General features: G+C 41.2%; 1 protein-coding gene across 4 annotated transcripts in view; it reads left to right on the top strand.

Annotated features, from left to right (window-relative positions):
• The window catches only part of PDE4B (phosphodiesterase 4B), a 636,924-nt gene that overhangs the window by 576,582 nt on the left and 40,974 nt on the right, over positions 1-19,368 (top strand). For all 4 annotated transcript variants that reach the window (XM_020877728.2, XM_020877731.2, XM_070468014.1 and 1 more), the window contains one exon: positions 16,359-16,471. In XM_020877728.2, the coding sequence (XP_020733387.2) occupies positions 16,359-16,471 (113 nt within the window). The remainder of the gene's footprint in view (positions 1-16,358; positions 16,472-19,368) is intronic.

Genomic DNA, 19,368 nt, shown 5'->3' with positions numbered 1-19,368 from the left:
ATACACACAACCCCAACCCCCAAGAGTCACTTAGTTTTATTCACTTTGTGCCTTCAGTCACATCCAGTGGTTCTTACAGAATCATCCAAGAATCCATAAATCACCTAGGGAGCCTGTGAATCTCCCATGACATTCCTTCCTCCCATCCTCCCCACCTCTACACTTCCTAAATCCCCACCTCTCTCATCTCAGACACAGCCCTGAATTGTTTAGATGTTTCTAAGGATGTCTTCGGGAGGACTGGTTGTTTTTATCTCTGAAGCCTATGATTATGTCTGCTTAATTAAGTCATTGCATCCCACCTTTTAGGGCAGATGATGATAAGATTTGAAAGAAGCAGGGACCCGGGGAGATGAGTAGTCTGCCCCACTGAAGTAGCCTAAGGGAAATACTGTTTTTGTTTGTTTGTTTCCTTTTCCTTTTTTCCTTTTATTCCCCTAAGTTTTCATCAGCTCCCAGGAGAGACTGAAGAGGTGAGACGCCCAGGAAAATGAACAACTCAGATAGGGTGGTTATCGCCAGAGGTGGCCAATGATGGCGGTCACCTGAAGCAATTCTAAGGACAAATCCCCAGAGCCTACCCCAGAAAGACTGGTTCATTACCTCGGGGGGATTTCACCTAGGGAGCACCCCCAAGGAGATTCAGGTGAAGCTCTTTCACAAACTGGCCTAGTGATGGAGTATCAACTTTAGGTTCAGGCTGGATTACGAACTGAGCTCCCCCGTGTCCCTAGTGTGACTTTGGGCAGGTTGTGCAGTCTCATTAAGCCTCAGTTTACTCACCTATAATAAAGGATTAGTAACTATTTCACGGGGTTGTCGCAAAGATTAAATGAGATAATATTTAAAGTCTCTCATATGCAACTTGACTTATACTAGGTCACAAATAAAGTGAAGTCAATCCAAATGTCTCTTTGGGACTTACCCAACTGAGGCAGCCACTAAAGCCTTCCAAAAGACCGTGTGTGTGTGTGTGTGTGTGTGTGTGTGTGTGCACGTGTGTGTGTGCGCGTGTGTGTGTGTGCGTGCGTGTGTGCACTCACTCAACCGTGTCCGACTCTCTCCAGCTATAGTCCTCCAGGCTCCTCTGTCTGTGGAATTTTCCAGGCAAGAATACTGAAGCAGGTTGCCATTTTCTCCTCCAGGGGATCTTCCAGACCCAGGGATCAAACCCGTTTCTCTTGTGTCTCCTGCACTCCAGGCAGATTCTTTACCACTTCCCAGGCACCTGGGAAGCCTTAGGGGTAGACTAAATCTGCATTTTGACTCCACTAAATCTGTGGTTCTCAGGGAGCTACTGCATTTCTCTGTTTCTCATCTGCAAAATAAAATGATCTATTATATATATAAAATAATGGGTCATGAAATGATAAGATTAAAGTAGTTCATGCATGTATAGTGCTTAAAAACTTTGGGAGTGGATAAATAATAACTGCAATCATTATCCTTCTTACCACCTCTTCTAAAGTGAGCATTTGGGCGGGAATGAATGTTGGCCTTGGAGTATTCAAGTAGTGGCAATAGCTTTATGGTCTAGAACAGTGCTATCCAATTGGTGTTATATATAATGCAAAGCTCATTGATAATGTAAAAATTTTTAGTAAACACATAAAAAGAAATAGGTGCAACTAATTTTAATAATATATTTTACTCAATTCAATATATCCAAAATATGATAACTTGACATGTCAAATATAAAACTTTATGGAGATATTTGACATGACTTTTCTATACAAAGTCTGAAATCCAATGTCTTTGTTATACCTGCAGCACCTCTCCCAGCAGACCTAGCCACATTCTGAGAGCTCAATAGCAATACATAATTTGTAACTACTATACTAGATGGTGCAGACATTCCAGATTCTCAAGCAAGTCCCCTCACCTTGATGAGCCTCAGTATTCCCATTTGTAAAAATTGAGAGAATTTCCATGACTTTGTTTCTAAAAGAAAATGAACACACTTGAAAACTCTTTGTCAACTAGACAAGACCATATGTAGTAGGCTTGGGATCTCTTTTCTTCTTACCAACTAGCTTTTTCTGCAAATAATAATCCCTGATAATAATAATTTATCAAGTGCTTATTCTCTTCTCCATCCTACTATCCTTACATCTATCAGATCAATAATTCATCTGAAAGGCTGCACTGCAGTAGCAAGAGCATGGAACGTGAGACAAAAAGCCTATGCTCAAATCCCCAGGTTCTGTGTTTACTACTTATAGGACTTGGAGTGAGACATTTAAACTCCCTAAACTTCAGTCTCTTCCTGTTAAAACAGAGACCATACATCTCTCAAAAGGCATGATGAGGACTTAAAAAGACTACGGCTGAAAAAGATCTATGACTGCAAAACATTACACAACTGGACTTCGGTATTGAGATATTTATAAGCCACTGTGTGCCACTCTTCTGTTAAACAGTTTTCAATGTCTCCCCACTGTCTGACAAATAAAGTCAGATTCCTTAGTCTAGCATGAAAAGCTCACCAAGATCTGGCCCTGACCATTATACTTTTGCAAATCTATTCCACTCTGCATCCTTGCTGAAACCCAGGGTTCTAACCAAATAGGACTATTATACTTGTTCTCCCAAACAGGACAGAATGGTGTGGCATGGTTCTAATTTCATACCTTAGTGCATGCTGTTTATTGTCTTAACCTCAGCTTTTCCATCTCTCAGAATTCCATCCATTCGTCTTTACCTGGCCTGCGAGTCTCTCCTGGTCTTCCTTTCCCCTATGTCTTTAAGGTCTACCTGTGCTGCCTCTGAACTTTATTTGTACCTTCCATACAACGATTGTCAAAAGCAATTTGGAATTCTAGTTTTGCTTAGTGCGCCGACACCTGCAGCTGTTTTTGGGGGGTTAAATAACTAATTCTGCATGTGATTTTGCAGAGGTCCCTTTGACAGACAGAATGTCCCCTATATTAAAATAAGCCAGCTAGAAATCTAATCAAAATATGCATGCAAAAGAAATGGAGCTTATGCACTGTGGTTACATTGACTAAATCAGCAAAAGGAAGGTGGTTTGTTTGGAGACTAATGAAAAATGAAACAAGAGCAAGAATTCCTGATATACTTCTCCAGTATTATTCAGTAGGCAAGACTCCATTCCTTTGGGCAGTGGATATCCCATCTATTGATATTTTGGGCAAGTCAGCAGTTCAAGCAGTATTCTTTTGAGCTTCTGCTAGGTAAAGATACACTGTGCTGCATTGAAGAGCAGCCAAAAACTTATGTTCCTTGCTCTCAAGAAGTCATAGGTGAAATAAGCCAAGAGAAAGAATTCTAATGACATGGTCAGTTGGAAGTAAGAGTCTTGAACATGGTAGTTGCGAGAGGTGAGAGGAAGGGAGCTTAATCCAACCTCAGGAAGTATGGGAAGCTTTGGAGAAGAGATAACTCTATGCTGAATCCTAAACGATAAGTGTTAGCCAGGTGGACAGCTGGAAAGAGCACGTCAGGCCAATGGAAACGCTTGAGCTAAGCATGTCAGGCTTGAGTAAAGCAGACCTTTAAACCATCCAGCCAACTCCCCTGCTCTGATTTCACATTTGCCAAGCAATCTTATGATTAGAACTTGGTCTCCTATATCAAGGAATGTGTAATGACCAGAGCGTATGAAAAGCTTCCTTTAAATTGTTTGTAAATGAATTCATTGGTCTCTGATTTCTCATTGTACTCTTGTGAGTTGGACTTGTATAAGAAAAATCAAGTTAAAATACACTGGCAGAAATCACGTCTGATCTGAAAAGCTGAGATAACAGAGGGTTTTGATCATTAACCAATTACCACTATCCTAGGGATCATATAGTTTCAGCTCATAAATATCTCAAATACATTTGCCTCTCTCCATCTGCAATGCTTCATTGTAATTCTAGCCATCACTATCTCCTGCATAGGTTAAGGCAATAAAATAAGTTATTACTAGCCACTGGCATGAATACTTTCAAGGCTGATTACTGTTCTAAGTGCTATAATGTGAATTACTTCACTTAATCCTCATAACCACCCCACCAGAAAGATATACATCCCCCAATTTTAGAAATGAGGAAATTAAGACTCAGAAAAATTAAGTAACTCACCCAAGTTCACACTGCTAACAAAATAAATGACAGAGCCAGAAAGTAAACTTAGCTGTCTTCCTCCATATCCTGAGCTTTTAAATACTATTTAGCTAGCCTCCTTGCAGTTATTCCCATCTTCCAGTTCATTCTCTAGGTTGCACGGAGAGTGATATATTTTACATGCAAATTTGGCTAGGCCACTCCAAGTTTCTCTCCGTGGCCTTCCATAGCTATGTAGAACCTGATCTAAACTCACGTCAGTCTTTTTCTTTTGGTGTGTTCCTGCCACATGGATAGATCTCAGTCCGTGGAGCATGCCCTGATGTTTTTCCAGCTTGGAATTCTTTCTTTCCTCTTGGCACCTAATTCTTATTCCATCAAATCTTGTAAGTTATGCTTTCCCTAAACTTTCTATCACATCCCACTTCTCAAACTTTTGAGTCCTGTTATCCTTGTTATAAATTCTTAGAACACTCTAAAAATTTTAGTAACTTCCTTTCCAATTGTAATTCAGTAAGTTTTTGTATAATTGTCTCTTCCTGCTAGAATCTAGGCTTCAAGTAAGCAAAAACTATGTTTATAGAATTCACCATTGTACCCTTGGAGTTTCATGCTGCACCTATAACATGATGTAGGAAAGAAAGTGTAAGTCACTCAGCTGTGTCTGATTCTTTACAGTCCCATGGACTGTAGCCCACCAGGCTTCTCTGTCCATGGAATTCTCCAGGCAAGAATACTGGAGTAGGTTGCCATTTCCTTCTACCACATAATAGGTGCTCAAAGAATCCACTCATTACATAAATATTTGTTGTCTCCAGTATTCTTGCCTGGGAAATCCCATGGACAGAGGAGCCTGGTGGGTTATGGCCCATAGGGTTGCAAGGAGTAGGACGCAACTGAAGTGAATGAGCACATATTCTTCATAAATATTTCCTGTATTAGAAAAATAATTGGACACCAACTGACCTCTATGACTGAAGGCTTTCTTGTATCATTGCCTTTAACACTAACATGGGTAGATAATTAAGCTCCTTGGGCACCCTTTCACATTGGTGGTACATGTTGTTACCTGAATGAGTACAGACTCTCATTGGTAAGTAAAGCCAAAGTCAGAGTCCTTCTGGACATCAGGCTTTGGCAAGGGTAAGGACACTGAAAGGGAATGAAGTTATGAGGCTGGCACGTCAGAGACAGTTTCTCCTTGTGCAATCTTACCTGGGGTGAAAGAAGAGAAAGTTGGGCCATTTGTTTGTAACAGACCTCATGGCTTAGCCGAAAAGATCCTGGAATTCAGAATCAGAGAACTTTGGTTTTCCTTCTGCCGCCTTCCTTTCTCTGTTCTCTCTCCCTCCCTCTTCATCTCTCATCTCTCTCTCTCTGTCTTTTATCAGATGACTTTGAGCAAATTATTAAACATCTCCAGGCCTCAGATTTCTCACATGCATAATGGAAAATCTATGTCATAATAATAATGCTTTCTATCTCATGGGGTTTATTTTTCAAGGAAAAAATGAGATCTGCAAGCGAAAGCACTTGGTAAACTGTCAAGTTGTATATACAAAAGCTAGTTGTGACTGGTGTTTTTTTTAACTCATATTCTTAGAAGAGTTTGCTAAGGAGATCAGCATCAAAATGACCTACTTTTCACTGTGCTTTCCCTTGAGGGCAGTGAACCTCTTCTGTGAATCCACCCAGAGTGAAATCCCTGTCACATGCAATTGCAAAGTCCCTCATATTTATAAAGACACATTAACGAAGTCCTGCCTAAAGAAAAGCCATTTGGGGCTCACAGATAGCCTTTGGAAGAACTGTGTGAGTGTTCTCCAGTTCCTGGGGTTTGTTCTAAGAATGTTTTATTCAAGTTTAAATCAACAGCCTTCTGGAAAAATTGCACTCTGACACAAGTGCATGTCATTTACCAAAGAGTGATCAAAAGAAAATATCTACCTTTGGACTTAATGAAAAGAAAAGCTATTGTTAATTGTCAGGGGGAAAAACTAAACATCATAACCAAGACCACTAAACAAATAGGCTTATAGCCCTAACCAAACTGTTTTAAATAAAAAAAGAGGCTCATTTCACTCATTTCATATGTGAAATATTTTTACATTTTAATGAATACTTATTGCATTTTGTGGAGGAACCAAGGAGTGAAACAAGTCTGCTAACTTCAAACCCCTTGGAATCTAGGAGAGACATCTACAGGGCTAGAATCTTATGGAAAAACCTAGTTTTTAGCTGGATGTAGAGAATCCAATTCATACACACTTCTCACTTCCAAGAATCAGAAGAAGGTTTTTTAGAATTTTCTCCATCAAGGACTCCTTTAACATTTTTCCCAAGGGAGCCCTTGCTTTAGAAATTTTATCTACAAAAATTGCATTTAAACATAACAGTGAGTCTACCAAATTAATTTTATTGTTATTTTATGGAGACTTGCTTAACGTTATTTCAGTTATTTAATGATATTCTCAATGTGGAGGTCTTGGGATGCTTTCCTTCCAACATCAAGAGTTTACTTTGTTTTGAGGTTCAAAGTGCAGGCTTTGCTGTGACCAGGGCAAGCTTCACGCTAGCTTGCCCTGACATCCATATGCCACTGGATCATTGCAAAAGGTCATTGTGTAGTTTGGGTATTGATCAAAGGTACGCAGCGTGGTGATGAAGGGAGCTGAAATTCAGCCCTTGCCTCACTTCCCGAGCTTTCTGCTCAAGGGCTATGTCTGCTAACAGAAATCAAGTTTTTCTGATTTTCACAAAGGCACTGTACAAGCTAGGGGTGGGGAGCAAGGGAGAGAAGGAAGATGATAAGGCACCCAGTTTTACAGAATGAGAATTTTGAAGATGGAAAAGTGTGCAATGAACACCTCTTCTTCATTGCTGTGGCCTTAGCAGGAAGCTTGAGGTGTGCTAGACACTCAATGCGTATTTTGTGGAATAAATGAGTGAACAAGTGAATTTCTTATACATTTCTCGACATCTAAATGTCCTCTAATTGGGTGTGTCAATTGGGATTGGGTGAATGCAGAATGACAAATTCGGCAAGTTCTTTATTTTAGAAGTGAAAACCAATCAGCTCTAACCTATCAAGAATCAGTTTCCTACCTAAGATCATACATCTAGAGGCAGACTTTAGGATTTCATGGCCATTTTATATGTCTTCCCCTACCACTAAACCGCAGGGCCAGAGCAAAACTCTACCAACTCAGCTATCAAATGTATGGCCATCTACTCTCAGCAACGGGCTTCCCAGGTGGCTCAGTGGTAAAGAAACCCCCTGCCAATGCAGGAGACCCAGGTTCAATCCTTGGGTCAGGAAGATCACCTGGAGGAAGAAATGGCAACCCACTAGAGTATTCTTGCCTGGAGAATTCCATGGACAGAGGAACCTGGCAGGCTACAGTCCAGGGCGTCACAAAGAGTCAGGCACAACTGAGTGACGGAGTACTCACACACCCTCAGGAAAGTGGCCAGGACAAGTTAGAGGCTTGTGGGCAGTTGGAATAGAGGAAAATGTTCCTGGCAGGTACTAAGCTCCATATCAAAGCCTTGGCATGCCTTGCTTCACTTAATTCTCATAGCTAGGTCACAGCACTAGTAAATGAATTGTAGAGTCAGGCTCTGTAGACAGCCGGGCCAAACATTAACATGTTCCACTGAATTTTGAGTTGGTAAGAGCATCCTGGTCTATGCAATGTCAAAACCAATATCCTTTTCAGCTGCATGTGATTTATTCAAATTCTGTTTCTACCCATTGCTATGGTTCAACGAAAGGAAAAGAAACATGCTTTTTAGAAACTCTGTTCCTTTTTTTTTTTTTTTTTCTTTTTAAACTGGAGTTTCCCTAGGTGAGCCTATCTGTTGAATACATACACAAAACATCAAGAAGACAGGGAAAAGTACACAAATCACAGGTGTAGAAATCAGGGAATTTTCATAAAATGAACAGACTCTTGTAATTAGTATCTAGACTAAGAAGTACATCATTGCCAGACCCATGGAAGTCCCCCTCCAGTTCTTGCCTGGTTGCTAACCCTCCAAGGGAACCACTATCTTGACTTCTAACATCATAGATTCATTTTTGCCTCTTTGGAATTTTATATAAATTGCACAACATTTTATGTGCTTTTTAACCTCTGGCTTCTTTTACTCAACATTTACATTCATGAGATTCCTCTCTGTCTTTGCCTGTAGCAATTGTTCTGATTGATCTAACCACCACACAATTTTGAAAATAATACCACCTTCTCTAATGAAAAGAGTCTGACTATGTGAGGCAGAGAAACAAAACTGTAAAAGTCACTCAGTCGTGTCCAACTCTCTGCGACCCCATGGACTGTATAGACTGTATAGGACTGTATAGTCCATGGAATTCTCTAGGCCAGAATACTGGAGTGGGTAGCCTATCCCTTCTCCAGGGGATCTTCCCAACCCAGGGATCAAATGCAGGTCTACCGCATTACAGGCGGATTCTTTACCAGCTGAACCACAGGGAAGCCCAAGAATACTGGAGTGAGTAGCCTATCCCTTCCCCAGGGGATCTTAATGAACCCAGGAATCGAACTGGGGTCTCCTGCATTGCAGGTGTATTCTTTACCAACTGAGCTATCAGGGAAGAGAAACAAAAGGTTATTTATATTTCTTTTCTATGCCCTGTCTTGGGGTAGAAAGTCTGGGAATCTTGACAGACTGGTTTCTGATATCTACAAAGGTGTGTTAAAATTGCATTTAGAATGATCCCTTATATCAGGAATCTGAAATACTCTAATTCATAGAAGCTGAGGGTAGTAGTTACCAGGGGCTGGGTGAACAGGGATTGGAGAGGTGTTGATTAAAAGGTATATAGTTTCAGATCCTCAAAGTGAATAAAATCCTAGAGACCTGCTATATAGCATGATACCTATGGCTAAGCATACTGTATGATATATGTAAAGATTAGTTAAAATAGATCTTCTTTAAATGTTCTTATCACACATGTGTACACACACACACATACACAAAGAAGGAGGGAGGAAACTTTTAGAGGAGATGGTTAAGTTTATGAGATTATTCATGGTGATAGTTTCACAGGTATTTACTTATCTTCAAACTCATCAAGATGTATGCATGAAACATGTCCAGCTTTTTTATATGCCAATCATATCTCAATAAAAAACAAACTGCATTTAGATATAGTTTATAGAAAATTTATACTGGGGTGTATTGTGATGCTTTCATCTGCTGATTATATGAATTTGGGACCTCTCTGAGACCCAGTTTTCTCATCTGTATTGAGAAACCCTCATTCCGAGGGCTTCTAAGCCAAATGATATAATTATGTAAAGGCCCTCCATCTTGATTTTTTCCCAGAGATCAGTAATAAGATCCTGCTTTCCTGCACAGAGTGTGGGGCCAACTTTTAGGGCATCTGAGGTCTGTTACCAGCTGGACCATTGACTTCATCACTGCTCAAAATCTGGTTCCCTGCTTTCCAGCTCTGAGCAGCTTGCTGTTTGTGGCTGAGGTTTCTCATTGCCCTTTCCTTGTGCCCTTTTCTGCGTCTCTCCCATCCAGTACCTCTCTTCTAGCACACATAGACATACGCACACATGTTCTACTGAATTTGCATGAAAAAAAACTGGGAATACTGAAATATGAGCTAAATATTAGCTGAGCTGGAAAATTATTAAAGCAGAAGAGGGGAGATCATTGACTAAAAAAGAAAAATGTTACACAACAGTTTGTACAATGTTGCCTATTTTCCTTTCTTTTTTTTCTTTTTGGCCATGCTGCATGGCTTGTGGGATCTTAGTTTCTCAACCAGGGATCAAACCCTGGGCCCTTAGCATTGAAAGCATGGAAGCCTAACCACTGGACCACTGGGGAATTCCAAGTGTTGTCTATTTTTGACTATATACATGCATACATGAAAGGGTATACACAGGGGAATAACAATAGTATTATCATTTCAAATATTTTGCTACTCTATAATTTTCTAGTTGTCTCCAATGCACCTATATCCACTCTATAATAATAAATGTGATATTTATAAAATGTGCATTAAACTTAAAGGTAGAGTCTGGTTTTGTGTGAGTTCTCCTATTTTAGCTTCCCTGTAAGAACAGTGTAAGTATTCTTCTTATGTTCACTTTCCAGATAGAAAAATGTAGTCTCAGCAAACTTAGGTAACTTGCCTGAGGTTACCCACAGAAACAAGAGGCGGGACCAGAACCAAGCCAGTCTTCTGAGTAAATATTGCACAGTAAATATTTTGCTAATAGCTGTGTTAGGTGGATCAGAAAAGGGAAGAAGAGACTTGAGAAATGACAACATTCAGGAAAGCAATTACACAATTTGAAATAGAAAGACCCAAGGGTAAGATGCCACTGTAGACACAGCAATTTCAGGAATGCATGGATTTCCAGTCCTGTAGTGAATCCTCTATTTTATTGACCAAGCTATGGTCTTGTCCCGGAAATCTTGCTCTGTTAATTTAGCCTGTGATTTAGCTTGTGCCTTAAGGTGCATTAGAGATAGTCATACCTCTTCAGTGTTTATTGCACAGAGATGTTGCAAGGATTAAGGGGTAGTGTGCCTGGCGCTCCTTTGAGGAAAGAGCTTTATGAATGCCATGTTTATTTACCAGATTAATATTAATTATAATTATTCATTCAGCCTTTCTTCCTATTTCTCAGCATCAAATGCAATACTTATCAGACCCACAGAAGGAAGTAAATCTTTTGTCACTCTTGTTGAAGTGAAAGAGGAAGAGAAGGGAAACAGAAGGGAGGTTATCCCAGCTCCTTCTTCCCTCTGAAAATTCTTGACAAGTAGGGTCACCCCATGACCATACATGGTCCTATTACCTGCTCTTATCCTCTTGAGACTTGCTTCTGAGGTGCTAAGCATCCTTCCTTCCCGGAGTCATTTTTGTAAGAAAAGGAACATAACCAGCTTTGTGGGCACGTGACCCACACAGCTGCACAGGGCTCCTCCCTCCAAAGACCTTATAGTCAGTCTTGAAACTTGTGACGATTTTATCTTTCATCTGTTTTGTGAGTAAAGTCTGATGGGAAAATGGAGCATAGATTCTGGTGACTTGGAGCATCAGCTCATGCTGTGCCCCCTCTCCTGCCACCTGCCTGTCTCCCCTGGCAGTATTCTCAGCAGCCGTTTCCCTGATCCTTGTCACCCTGGGGCTCCTCCAGCACCCCTCCTCCTCCCCCATCCCAGGACCGCTGCTGCCGTCCAGTCCCAGTGAGGGCCTCTCCAAGTGCAGAGAGGCTTTGAGTTGGACATGGATGCCTCGCAACAGCTTAGGTGAGGCATGGGAGCAGCTGTCCCTGCCCTGGGCCAGCATGGTGGTACCTCAGTAGACATGGCCCACGTTTGATCCTCTTGTCCACCCCAACCAAGGTATCTAGTGCATCCTTGTGCAGAGGCTGTAGCCTGTTTTCTGGGGCTTGGGGCATTGGCACCATGGCAAAGGGAAACGTCTTAATTCCCCAGAGCCTGCCCAGGCCTGGGGCATGAAACACAGTTTGGAAGTTGGCAGGTAGTTGCCCTCCAGCAACTGGTAAGTTGTGCATGTGCCCTAAGTCAGAGGCTGCAGGGTCTCTGGGGTCCTACAAGGGTCTGCACTCTCCTCCTAATATCCCTCTGCCTGAAGTAACATGATTTTAAAGAGTAAATGAAACACACTGTGCCATTCATTAATTGTGACAAATGTGCCATTTTAAGATATTAACTATAGGGAACCCTGGATATGGGGTAGATACAAAGTCTCTATTATCTCTGCAATATTTATGTAAATCTAGAACTATTTTATAATAAGCAGTTTACTTAGAAAAAACAATACCTCCACAATAGGTTGAGAGAGAGCAACTTCAGAAAAAAGAAAAAAGCTTCACATTTTAAGACCTTTCACAGCACTTCTTCCTGCTTTTTGAACAAGGGACTGTGCATTCCATTTTTCACTGGGCCCAGATAATTATGGAACTGATTCGGACTATAAAACCTCTTATTGAATATGCAGTTCTTCTATCTCTCTTTTCTTTCCTCCCTATCCTCACAAAACAGGTTTGGGGGGTTCCTTTGATTGTCGCTAATAATTATACTTCTGTGTACTGATTACCTACTAAGAACTGGTTATCCTCTGAGATGGGGCTCCCCTGGTGCCTGCAATGCAAGAGACCAGGGTTCGATCCCTGGTTCAGGAAGATCCCCTGGAGAAGGGAATGTCTACCCACTCCAGTATTCTTGCCTGGAGAATCCCATGGACAGAGGAACCTGGTGGGCTGCAGTCCACAGGGCCACAGAGGATTGGACATGACTGAGTGACTAACATATACACACACACATCATGGAGATATTTTATATACTTTATCTCATTTAGCCCCTTTATAACTTTATGAGATAGATATTCTCCTTATTTGAAGATGTGGGAAATAGAGTTCCAGGATCATGCAGTAAGTGGTAGGAGAGAAAGTCAAAATGCCTGCGGTTCACTGCAAAGCTGGTGCTCTTTCCTCAGTGCTCCAGATGCATCCTCAGCCCCCAGGTACCCAATATTTGCATGCTGCTTGGGCAGGCACTTTGGTTTCCATTCCTCTGAGTATCTACTGAGAGTCTACTAGGTACAAGCATGAGATCTGGTGCTGGAGCCACAGAGTTCTAGTGTGGAGGCCAGCCTGAGCTGCACTGATCCTTTCCTTTGGCTGTACCGATAAGTAGCTGGGCTGTGATGCCCCCATCCTTAACCCACTCTGACATCTGTGCCTCCTGCCTTAGTTACTGGGATAAGAAGGCTCTCAAAAGAGGCATAAAGAAAGCCTTGACAATGGATGAAGAATCTGGGAAGGAGCAAATTTTCATTTACTTCAAAATTTAACTTTTTACCTAAAAAATATCGTGAATGACCAGAATAAGAGAAAACAGGGGAGTAAGATCCTACCATATCCGTTGGCCAGTCACTGGCACCTCACTATTTTTTTTTCTAATATTTATTTTTATTTATTTGGCTGTGCTTGGTCTTAGTTGCAGCACCCAGGATCTTCAGTTGCAGCATGGGAACTCTTAGTTGCAGCATGTGAGATCTAGTTCCCTGACCGGGGATTGAACCAGGGTCCCCTGTATTGGGAGCATGGGGTCTTAGCCACTGGACTACCAGAGAAGTCCCTGGCATCTCACTCTTGTCCCAACTCTAGGAGCATGTGTGTGCTCTTTCTGTATAATAGACAAGGAATGAGTTGTGGAGATGGCACTTAATTGATAGATCATTGAAGACTTTTCCTCTTTCTTCAGGGCTTCACTTCTATCCTTGCTATTTTTCTTTTTTTTTTCTCATTTATTTTTATTAGTTGGAGGCTAATTACTTCACAACATTGCAGTGGGTTTTGTCATACATTGACATGAATCAGCCATGGATTTACATGTATTTCCCATCCCGATCCCCCCTCCCACCTCCCTCCCTACCCGATTCCTTTGGGTCTTCCCAGTGCACCAGGCCCGAACACTTGTCTCATGCATCCAACCTGAGCTGGTGATCTGTTTCACTATAGATAATATACATGTTTCGATGCTATTCTCTCGAAACATCCCACCCTCGCCTTCTCCCACAGAGTCCAAAAGTCTGTTCTGTACATCTGTGTCTCTTTTTCTGTTTTGCATATAGGGTTATCATTACCATCTTTCTAAATTCCATATATATGTGTTAGTATGCTGTAATGTTCTTTATCTTTCTGGCTTACTTCACTCTGTATAATGGGCTCTAGTTTCATCCATCTCATTAGAATTGATTCAGATGAATTCTTTTTAATGGCTGAGTAATATTCCATGGTGTATATGTACCACAGCTTCCTCATCCATTCGTCTGCTGATGGGCATCTAGGTTGCTTCCATGTCCTGGCTATTATAAACAGTGCTGCGATGAACATTGGGGTGCACATGTCTCTTTCAGATCTGGTTTCCTCGGTGTGTATGCCCAGGAGTGGGATTGCTGGGTCATATGGCAGTCCTATTTCCAGTTTTTTAAGGAATCTCCACACTGTTCTCCATAGCGGCTGTACTAGTTTGCATTCCCACCAACAGTGTAAGAAGGATCCCTTTTCTCCACACCCTCTCCAGCATTTATTGCTTGTAGACTTTTGGATAGCAGCCATCCTGACTGGCATGTAATGGTACCTCGTTGTGGTTTTGATTTGCATTTCTCTGATTTGTGAGTGGACATCTGATCCCTTTTTTCCTCTTCCTGAAAGAGAAATGTAACTTATCATCCCATAGTTGTTTTGTGCATCAGTCTATTCAAAATGCTCCACACAAGCTGCTCAGCTCACTCCCCACCATCCTCGTGAATGTGTGATCTTAATTACTGAGAACCACGGACTGTGATGTGGAAGATACCAGGGTGGTGAAGCCTGAGGAATTAGGAAGTGGCTGGACTTTTTTACGAGAGGTCTGGAGAGAGAACCGGAGAGTTCTGTCACTTCAGGAAAAGCTTCCTTAGATGAAGTGCTCTTCTGGAAGGAAACAGAGAAGAGGGGGTGTTTCAGACACACTATAGAGAGTCAATGAGGAGATGCTTTGTGTTGAAGCAGCTTGGCAAAATTGAGGAAGAAAGGAGGGAAAGGATGTGTGAGTCTGGCTTGAAATGAGTTTTACTGAAAACACCTCAATTCTGGTCTGCACATTTCTGAGGAGTGTGAAAAAAATGGAGGAAGTCACCTCCAGTGGTTTTGTGGCTTTTTAAGTGTGACATACAGGATATTGAGTTTTAACCCCTGGTTTCCCTGAAGGGTAACCATATGTGGGGGATAAACAAAACACCTATTCTTTGAAATGTGCATCTGCGCCAAGTGGTTCCAGCCACTTGGAATCTCTCTTCTGTTTATTCCCCTTTCTGCTTCAAGTGTGAGTGTCACACACATAAAATTACTCAAATAATAATAATAATAAAACTATGTGGTCTCCCTGGGAGTTCTGTATGAACATATAAAAATGTATTCTAAATATGACAGGAATATGTGAGTCTTTTCTTTATAATAGAATTTCATGTGAGATTTTTAATTTTATTAGTGTCTACTGTGTGCTTCCATTCCAGAAAGCTCTGTAGACTTAAAGGATGTTGTTCCCCTCAATATAAGTCACGTATGCAGGAGAGCCCGAAGAGTTTTTCTATAGCTGTCTGTAGCATCATTAGTTCATCTAGCATTTATAAAATTAATTTCAGTGCTTATTGAGATAGGGTTCTTAAGTCAGTAGCCTTCCGTGTTAGCTTAGACTCACAAACTTTGGGGTATGGAATGACATACTGCAAACACTTAAAAAGAGTTTCATTACCCAGCAAAAATATGAACTTAAAAGCAATGCTGTATTTTTTTTTTCTTAACAGACCACTGAGAAATATTTACAGAAAGCCTAGATTCCTATGGTAACAAATCTGAGCCCCCAGCTTTCATCAAAAAATCTGCCACAGTCACATCTGGCTCCACCTAAAAGTCCGGTTCAGAATTTCCCTGTGATCCTGGGAGTTGCAGAAGAGAAGTTTTAGCTTTGTTTAGTATAACAAGAATTGCCTAGACTCTAGGGCCAATAAATGTGTTCACGTAAAACTCCAGACAGTGTCTCCGAGACCGAAGCCTTATCGGGGAGACCTCATTTTGCCTCGACTTAAACGGAGACTCAGAAGAGAGGAGGGCTAGCCTTCTCCCCTCGCTTGCGTTGGTCAGTGTCTGCTGAATTGAAAGTTATTCCAACATTTGCACATTTCCCCGGAATGAATGAATGCACAGGCCTTCCAATGTAACTGTCAGTTTCCCCCTCCACTTTTCGGTTGTACTTTTCATTTAGAAGAAAAGCCAGATGAGAAAACGCTTTCCTCATTTCTCCTCTAGATTGCAAACACTCAGAAATGACATCACGCACCCTAAAGAATCCCGAGATGACTAAGGCACAGAGAGCCTGAGAAAACTGACTGCTTCTGCCTTTAGTTTTAGGACTCATGTATGCAGATGAGCTTTTAAGAGCCGGTTCCCCGCCTTCTTCCTCAGAGGAAGTTTCTTGGTAGATCGCAGACACTTCATCTAGCCCGGGGGCGGGGGGCGTGAAAACTTGGCACCAGCCATCCCGGGCAGAGCACCACGGTGATTTGTTCTCCTGGTGGAGAGAGCTGGAAGGAAGGAGTCGGCGCGCAAATAATGAAGGAGCACGGGGCCACCTTCAGTAGCGCCGGGATCAGCGGCGGCAGCGGTGACTCGGCTATGGACAGTCTGCAGCCGCTCCAGCCTAACTACATGTCTGTGTGTTTGTTTGCAGAAGAATCTTATCAAAAATTAGCAATGGAAACGCTAGAGGAACTGGACTGGTGCTTAGACCAGCTAGAGACCATACAGACCTACCGCTCTGTTAGTGAGATGGCATCTAACAAGGTAAGAGATGACCGTTTTATTCAAGAAAGTGCTACCGCGCGGCGAGCTGTGGACTCCCCTGGCCTCTGCCAGCTGCAGAGGTGCACGGGGACTCGACTGTCAGCTTTGTCGATCTGCCTCCAATGATTCTGTTTGAAAATGCCACTCTTCGCTTGTGTCTTGGTGCTTCAGCCCAAGCTCTTATCCTCAGTACAATTCCCAGAAACCAAACCTTTTTCTTATTGATGTCTTTTGGAATGTGTTTAAGGTGAGAAGTGTTTATGAAGTATACAAATCACTATACAAGTGAAAAAAATTTTTTGTTTTGTATCTGAATGAACCCATAGGTGAAATTGTTGTGTTGCAATCAAGTGTTATATATATGTGTTTTTTGAACAAGAAAATAATGCGACTTCTGTATAGCATTGGCGAGAATGATTTGCCCTGAAGTTTCCTAAATTCTGAAATTCTCAGAAGGACGTTCTGGGATTCTCAAACCTTTCTTTTCTGATGCTGGTATGACCTAAGATTAAAAAAAGAAGCAATATACTTTGTCTCCAAAAAAGAAAATTACTTTTTAAAAGTTTGCTGCTTTGCATAGTGGAATCATTTGAAATGAAGTTCCACTCATTTGCAAAGAAATAGTTTTATGTACAGTGCCCAGACAAAATTTAGTGTTGGGGAGCTTTAATTATCTACCATTATATCATTTGTTTAAGTAACACCTGGATTTAGAGTGCTGATTTATGAAGTGAGAGTTGTTGCTTTTTGTTTGTATTTTTCTCTCAGAGAATGTTAACTATATACATATACATATGAATGTATGTGTATTTGTCTATTATTTTAATTGAAATCTTAACACTGCAGCCTCATAAATACACATTTCAAAATCCCCAAACATCCTAGCCTGAGGTATTATCTTTTGTCTTAAGAGTTCTGGGGATGGGAAGAGACTTTGCTTCACACCTGCCAAAAGCCCTTTCCAGCCCTGAATGTGCGTCCCTGCTCCTTTTTCCTGGGGTTAAAAGGATTGCCTTCCTATCAAGACTTGCTGGCTCCTGCTCAAAGGATCTGAGCAGAGGAAGCATCACATCCCAAAGTTTAGTGGGGGTGCACAGAGAGTGGACTTTTCTTACTCTTGTTTGTTGGTTAATGAAAGGGCAAAGAAAAAAAAAGTCTCTCTCAAAGTCTAGTTCAGATTCAAGTTGGAAAAAAAGAGGTTTGAGGTTTAACTATTTATTGACTTTTCTCTGAATTTCTCAATTGAAGCTAAATTCTGGGTTTTTCCAGGCTGTTGTAAATCTCAACCAACTGCTTCCCCATGAGAAGGGCTTAACTGTGTAACTTCTCCAAACCACACTGGAGTCCGTGTACACAGAAGGAGTCTCACACAGGCTCTAGCCCCCTTTGAAGAATTCATAGAGTCTCTGTTTGCATTTTGTGATCATTGATAGGTATGCAAGATGTAGATTCAGTGTTTAGGGGTAGTTTTTTTTTAGCAAGTTTCATCATAAAGGATACGTTGAACTTTCTTCTAGAGTCACTAAGATAAAGTAGGTACCTAGCTTTAGAGGAAGAAAAAGCTAGGTACCTCATTGAAAAGCTGCAAATTGCCATGAGTTTTATTTTTGAATGTTGGTGCCTTGTGGATTCTACCCGCTTTAGTGTCTGGAGTGCTGAAATTAGATATTGTGTGTCTTGCAAATTTATTATAAATAATTTCATATTCAATGTATAGTTCATGAGACACTGACACCAGGGGCCATGTAGGTCCTAGTGAGAATTCTAAATGCTTCGGGCTTCCGCTTCTCTTTATGGTGTCATGTGCAGGAAGCAATGAAAGTTGAATAGAGCTAACCCTAAAGAAAGGGCTAAACCTTAATGTTGACACAGTTAGTTTAAGTAGAAGGCATGCAGCTTTACCTGTTTCTAGAGCTACATTGGAGAGGTTATAGGGCAAAGCAATTACCCTGTGATGAATAATGCCCAGCTGACAGGAGAAGTCAATTTCAGTTTTTACAAAGATCTCTCTCTTTTTACTTAGCCACTTACCCCCAACCCCAAAGTCCTGATTATCCAGATAATCATCTCAGGTGAAGCTTAAGTCATAGCACATATAATGTAATATAATGAGAATATTTTTATGGCCACCAAAAAGAACTTGATTTATACCAGTTTAGGGGGAACTGAATTATCTGTGGTAAAATTAAAATTCCATATTCAGTTTTAAATATTGTCAAAATTATTTGAGTATTTCATCTGAACTGCTGTTTAAAATTATCATCATCATTGTGTAGTCTTTTTTGGTCATCTTTGGCTTACTCTCAGTGAATAAAGGAACTGTGGCAAATCTCTCAGTTATAGACTTGGAAGTAAGTGTGAAGATATTCTACACTGGAAGTATGTGAAAAGCATGGGCTTCGGAGTCAAAAGATTATGGTTGAAATCCTGTTTCTGTCATTTATTAGCTACTTGGCCTTGGCCAACTTACTTAACTGCTCTAAGACCTAGTTTTCTTCTGTAAAATGGGATAAAAGTGGTATACCTATCTTGCTGAGGTTGTTATGAAGACTGAGATTATGCATCTGAAGCACTTAGCAAGGCCCCTGATATGTAGGAAAAGTTCAAGAAGTGATAACTTATTAATAGCATCCACTGTTGCTAAGTGTGCTAAGTGGCTTGAGTCGTATCCGACTCTGTGTGACCCTATGAACTGTATCCCCAACAGGCTCCTCTGTCCATGGGATTCTCCAGGCAAGAATACTGGAGTTGGTTGCCATACCCTTCTCCAGGGGATCTTCCCAACCCAAGGATCGAACCTGCATCTTTTTGTCTCCTGCATTGGCAGGCGGGCTCTTTACCACAAGCGCCACATAGGAAGCATACACTACATCTTTGCAAAAACAATATGTTTCTCT

The sequence above is a fragment of the Odocoileus virginianus genome, chromosome 5, assembly GCF_023699985.2.
Source record: "Odocoileus virginianus isolate 20LAN1187 ecotype Illinois chromosome 5, Ovbor_1.2, whole genome shotgun sequence".
In the NCBI taxonomy this organism is placed as follows: Eukaryota; Metazoa; Chordata; class Mammalia; order Artiodactyla; family Cervidae; genus Odocoileus; species Odocoileus virginianus.
This window is presented reverse-complemented; position numbering and strand designations above follow the sequence as displayed.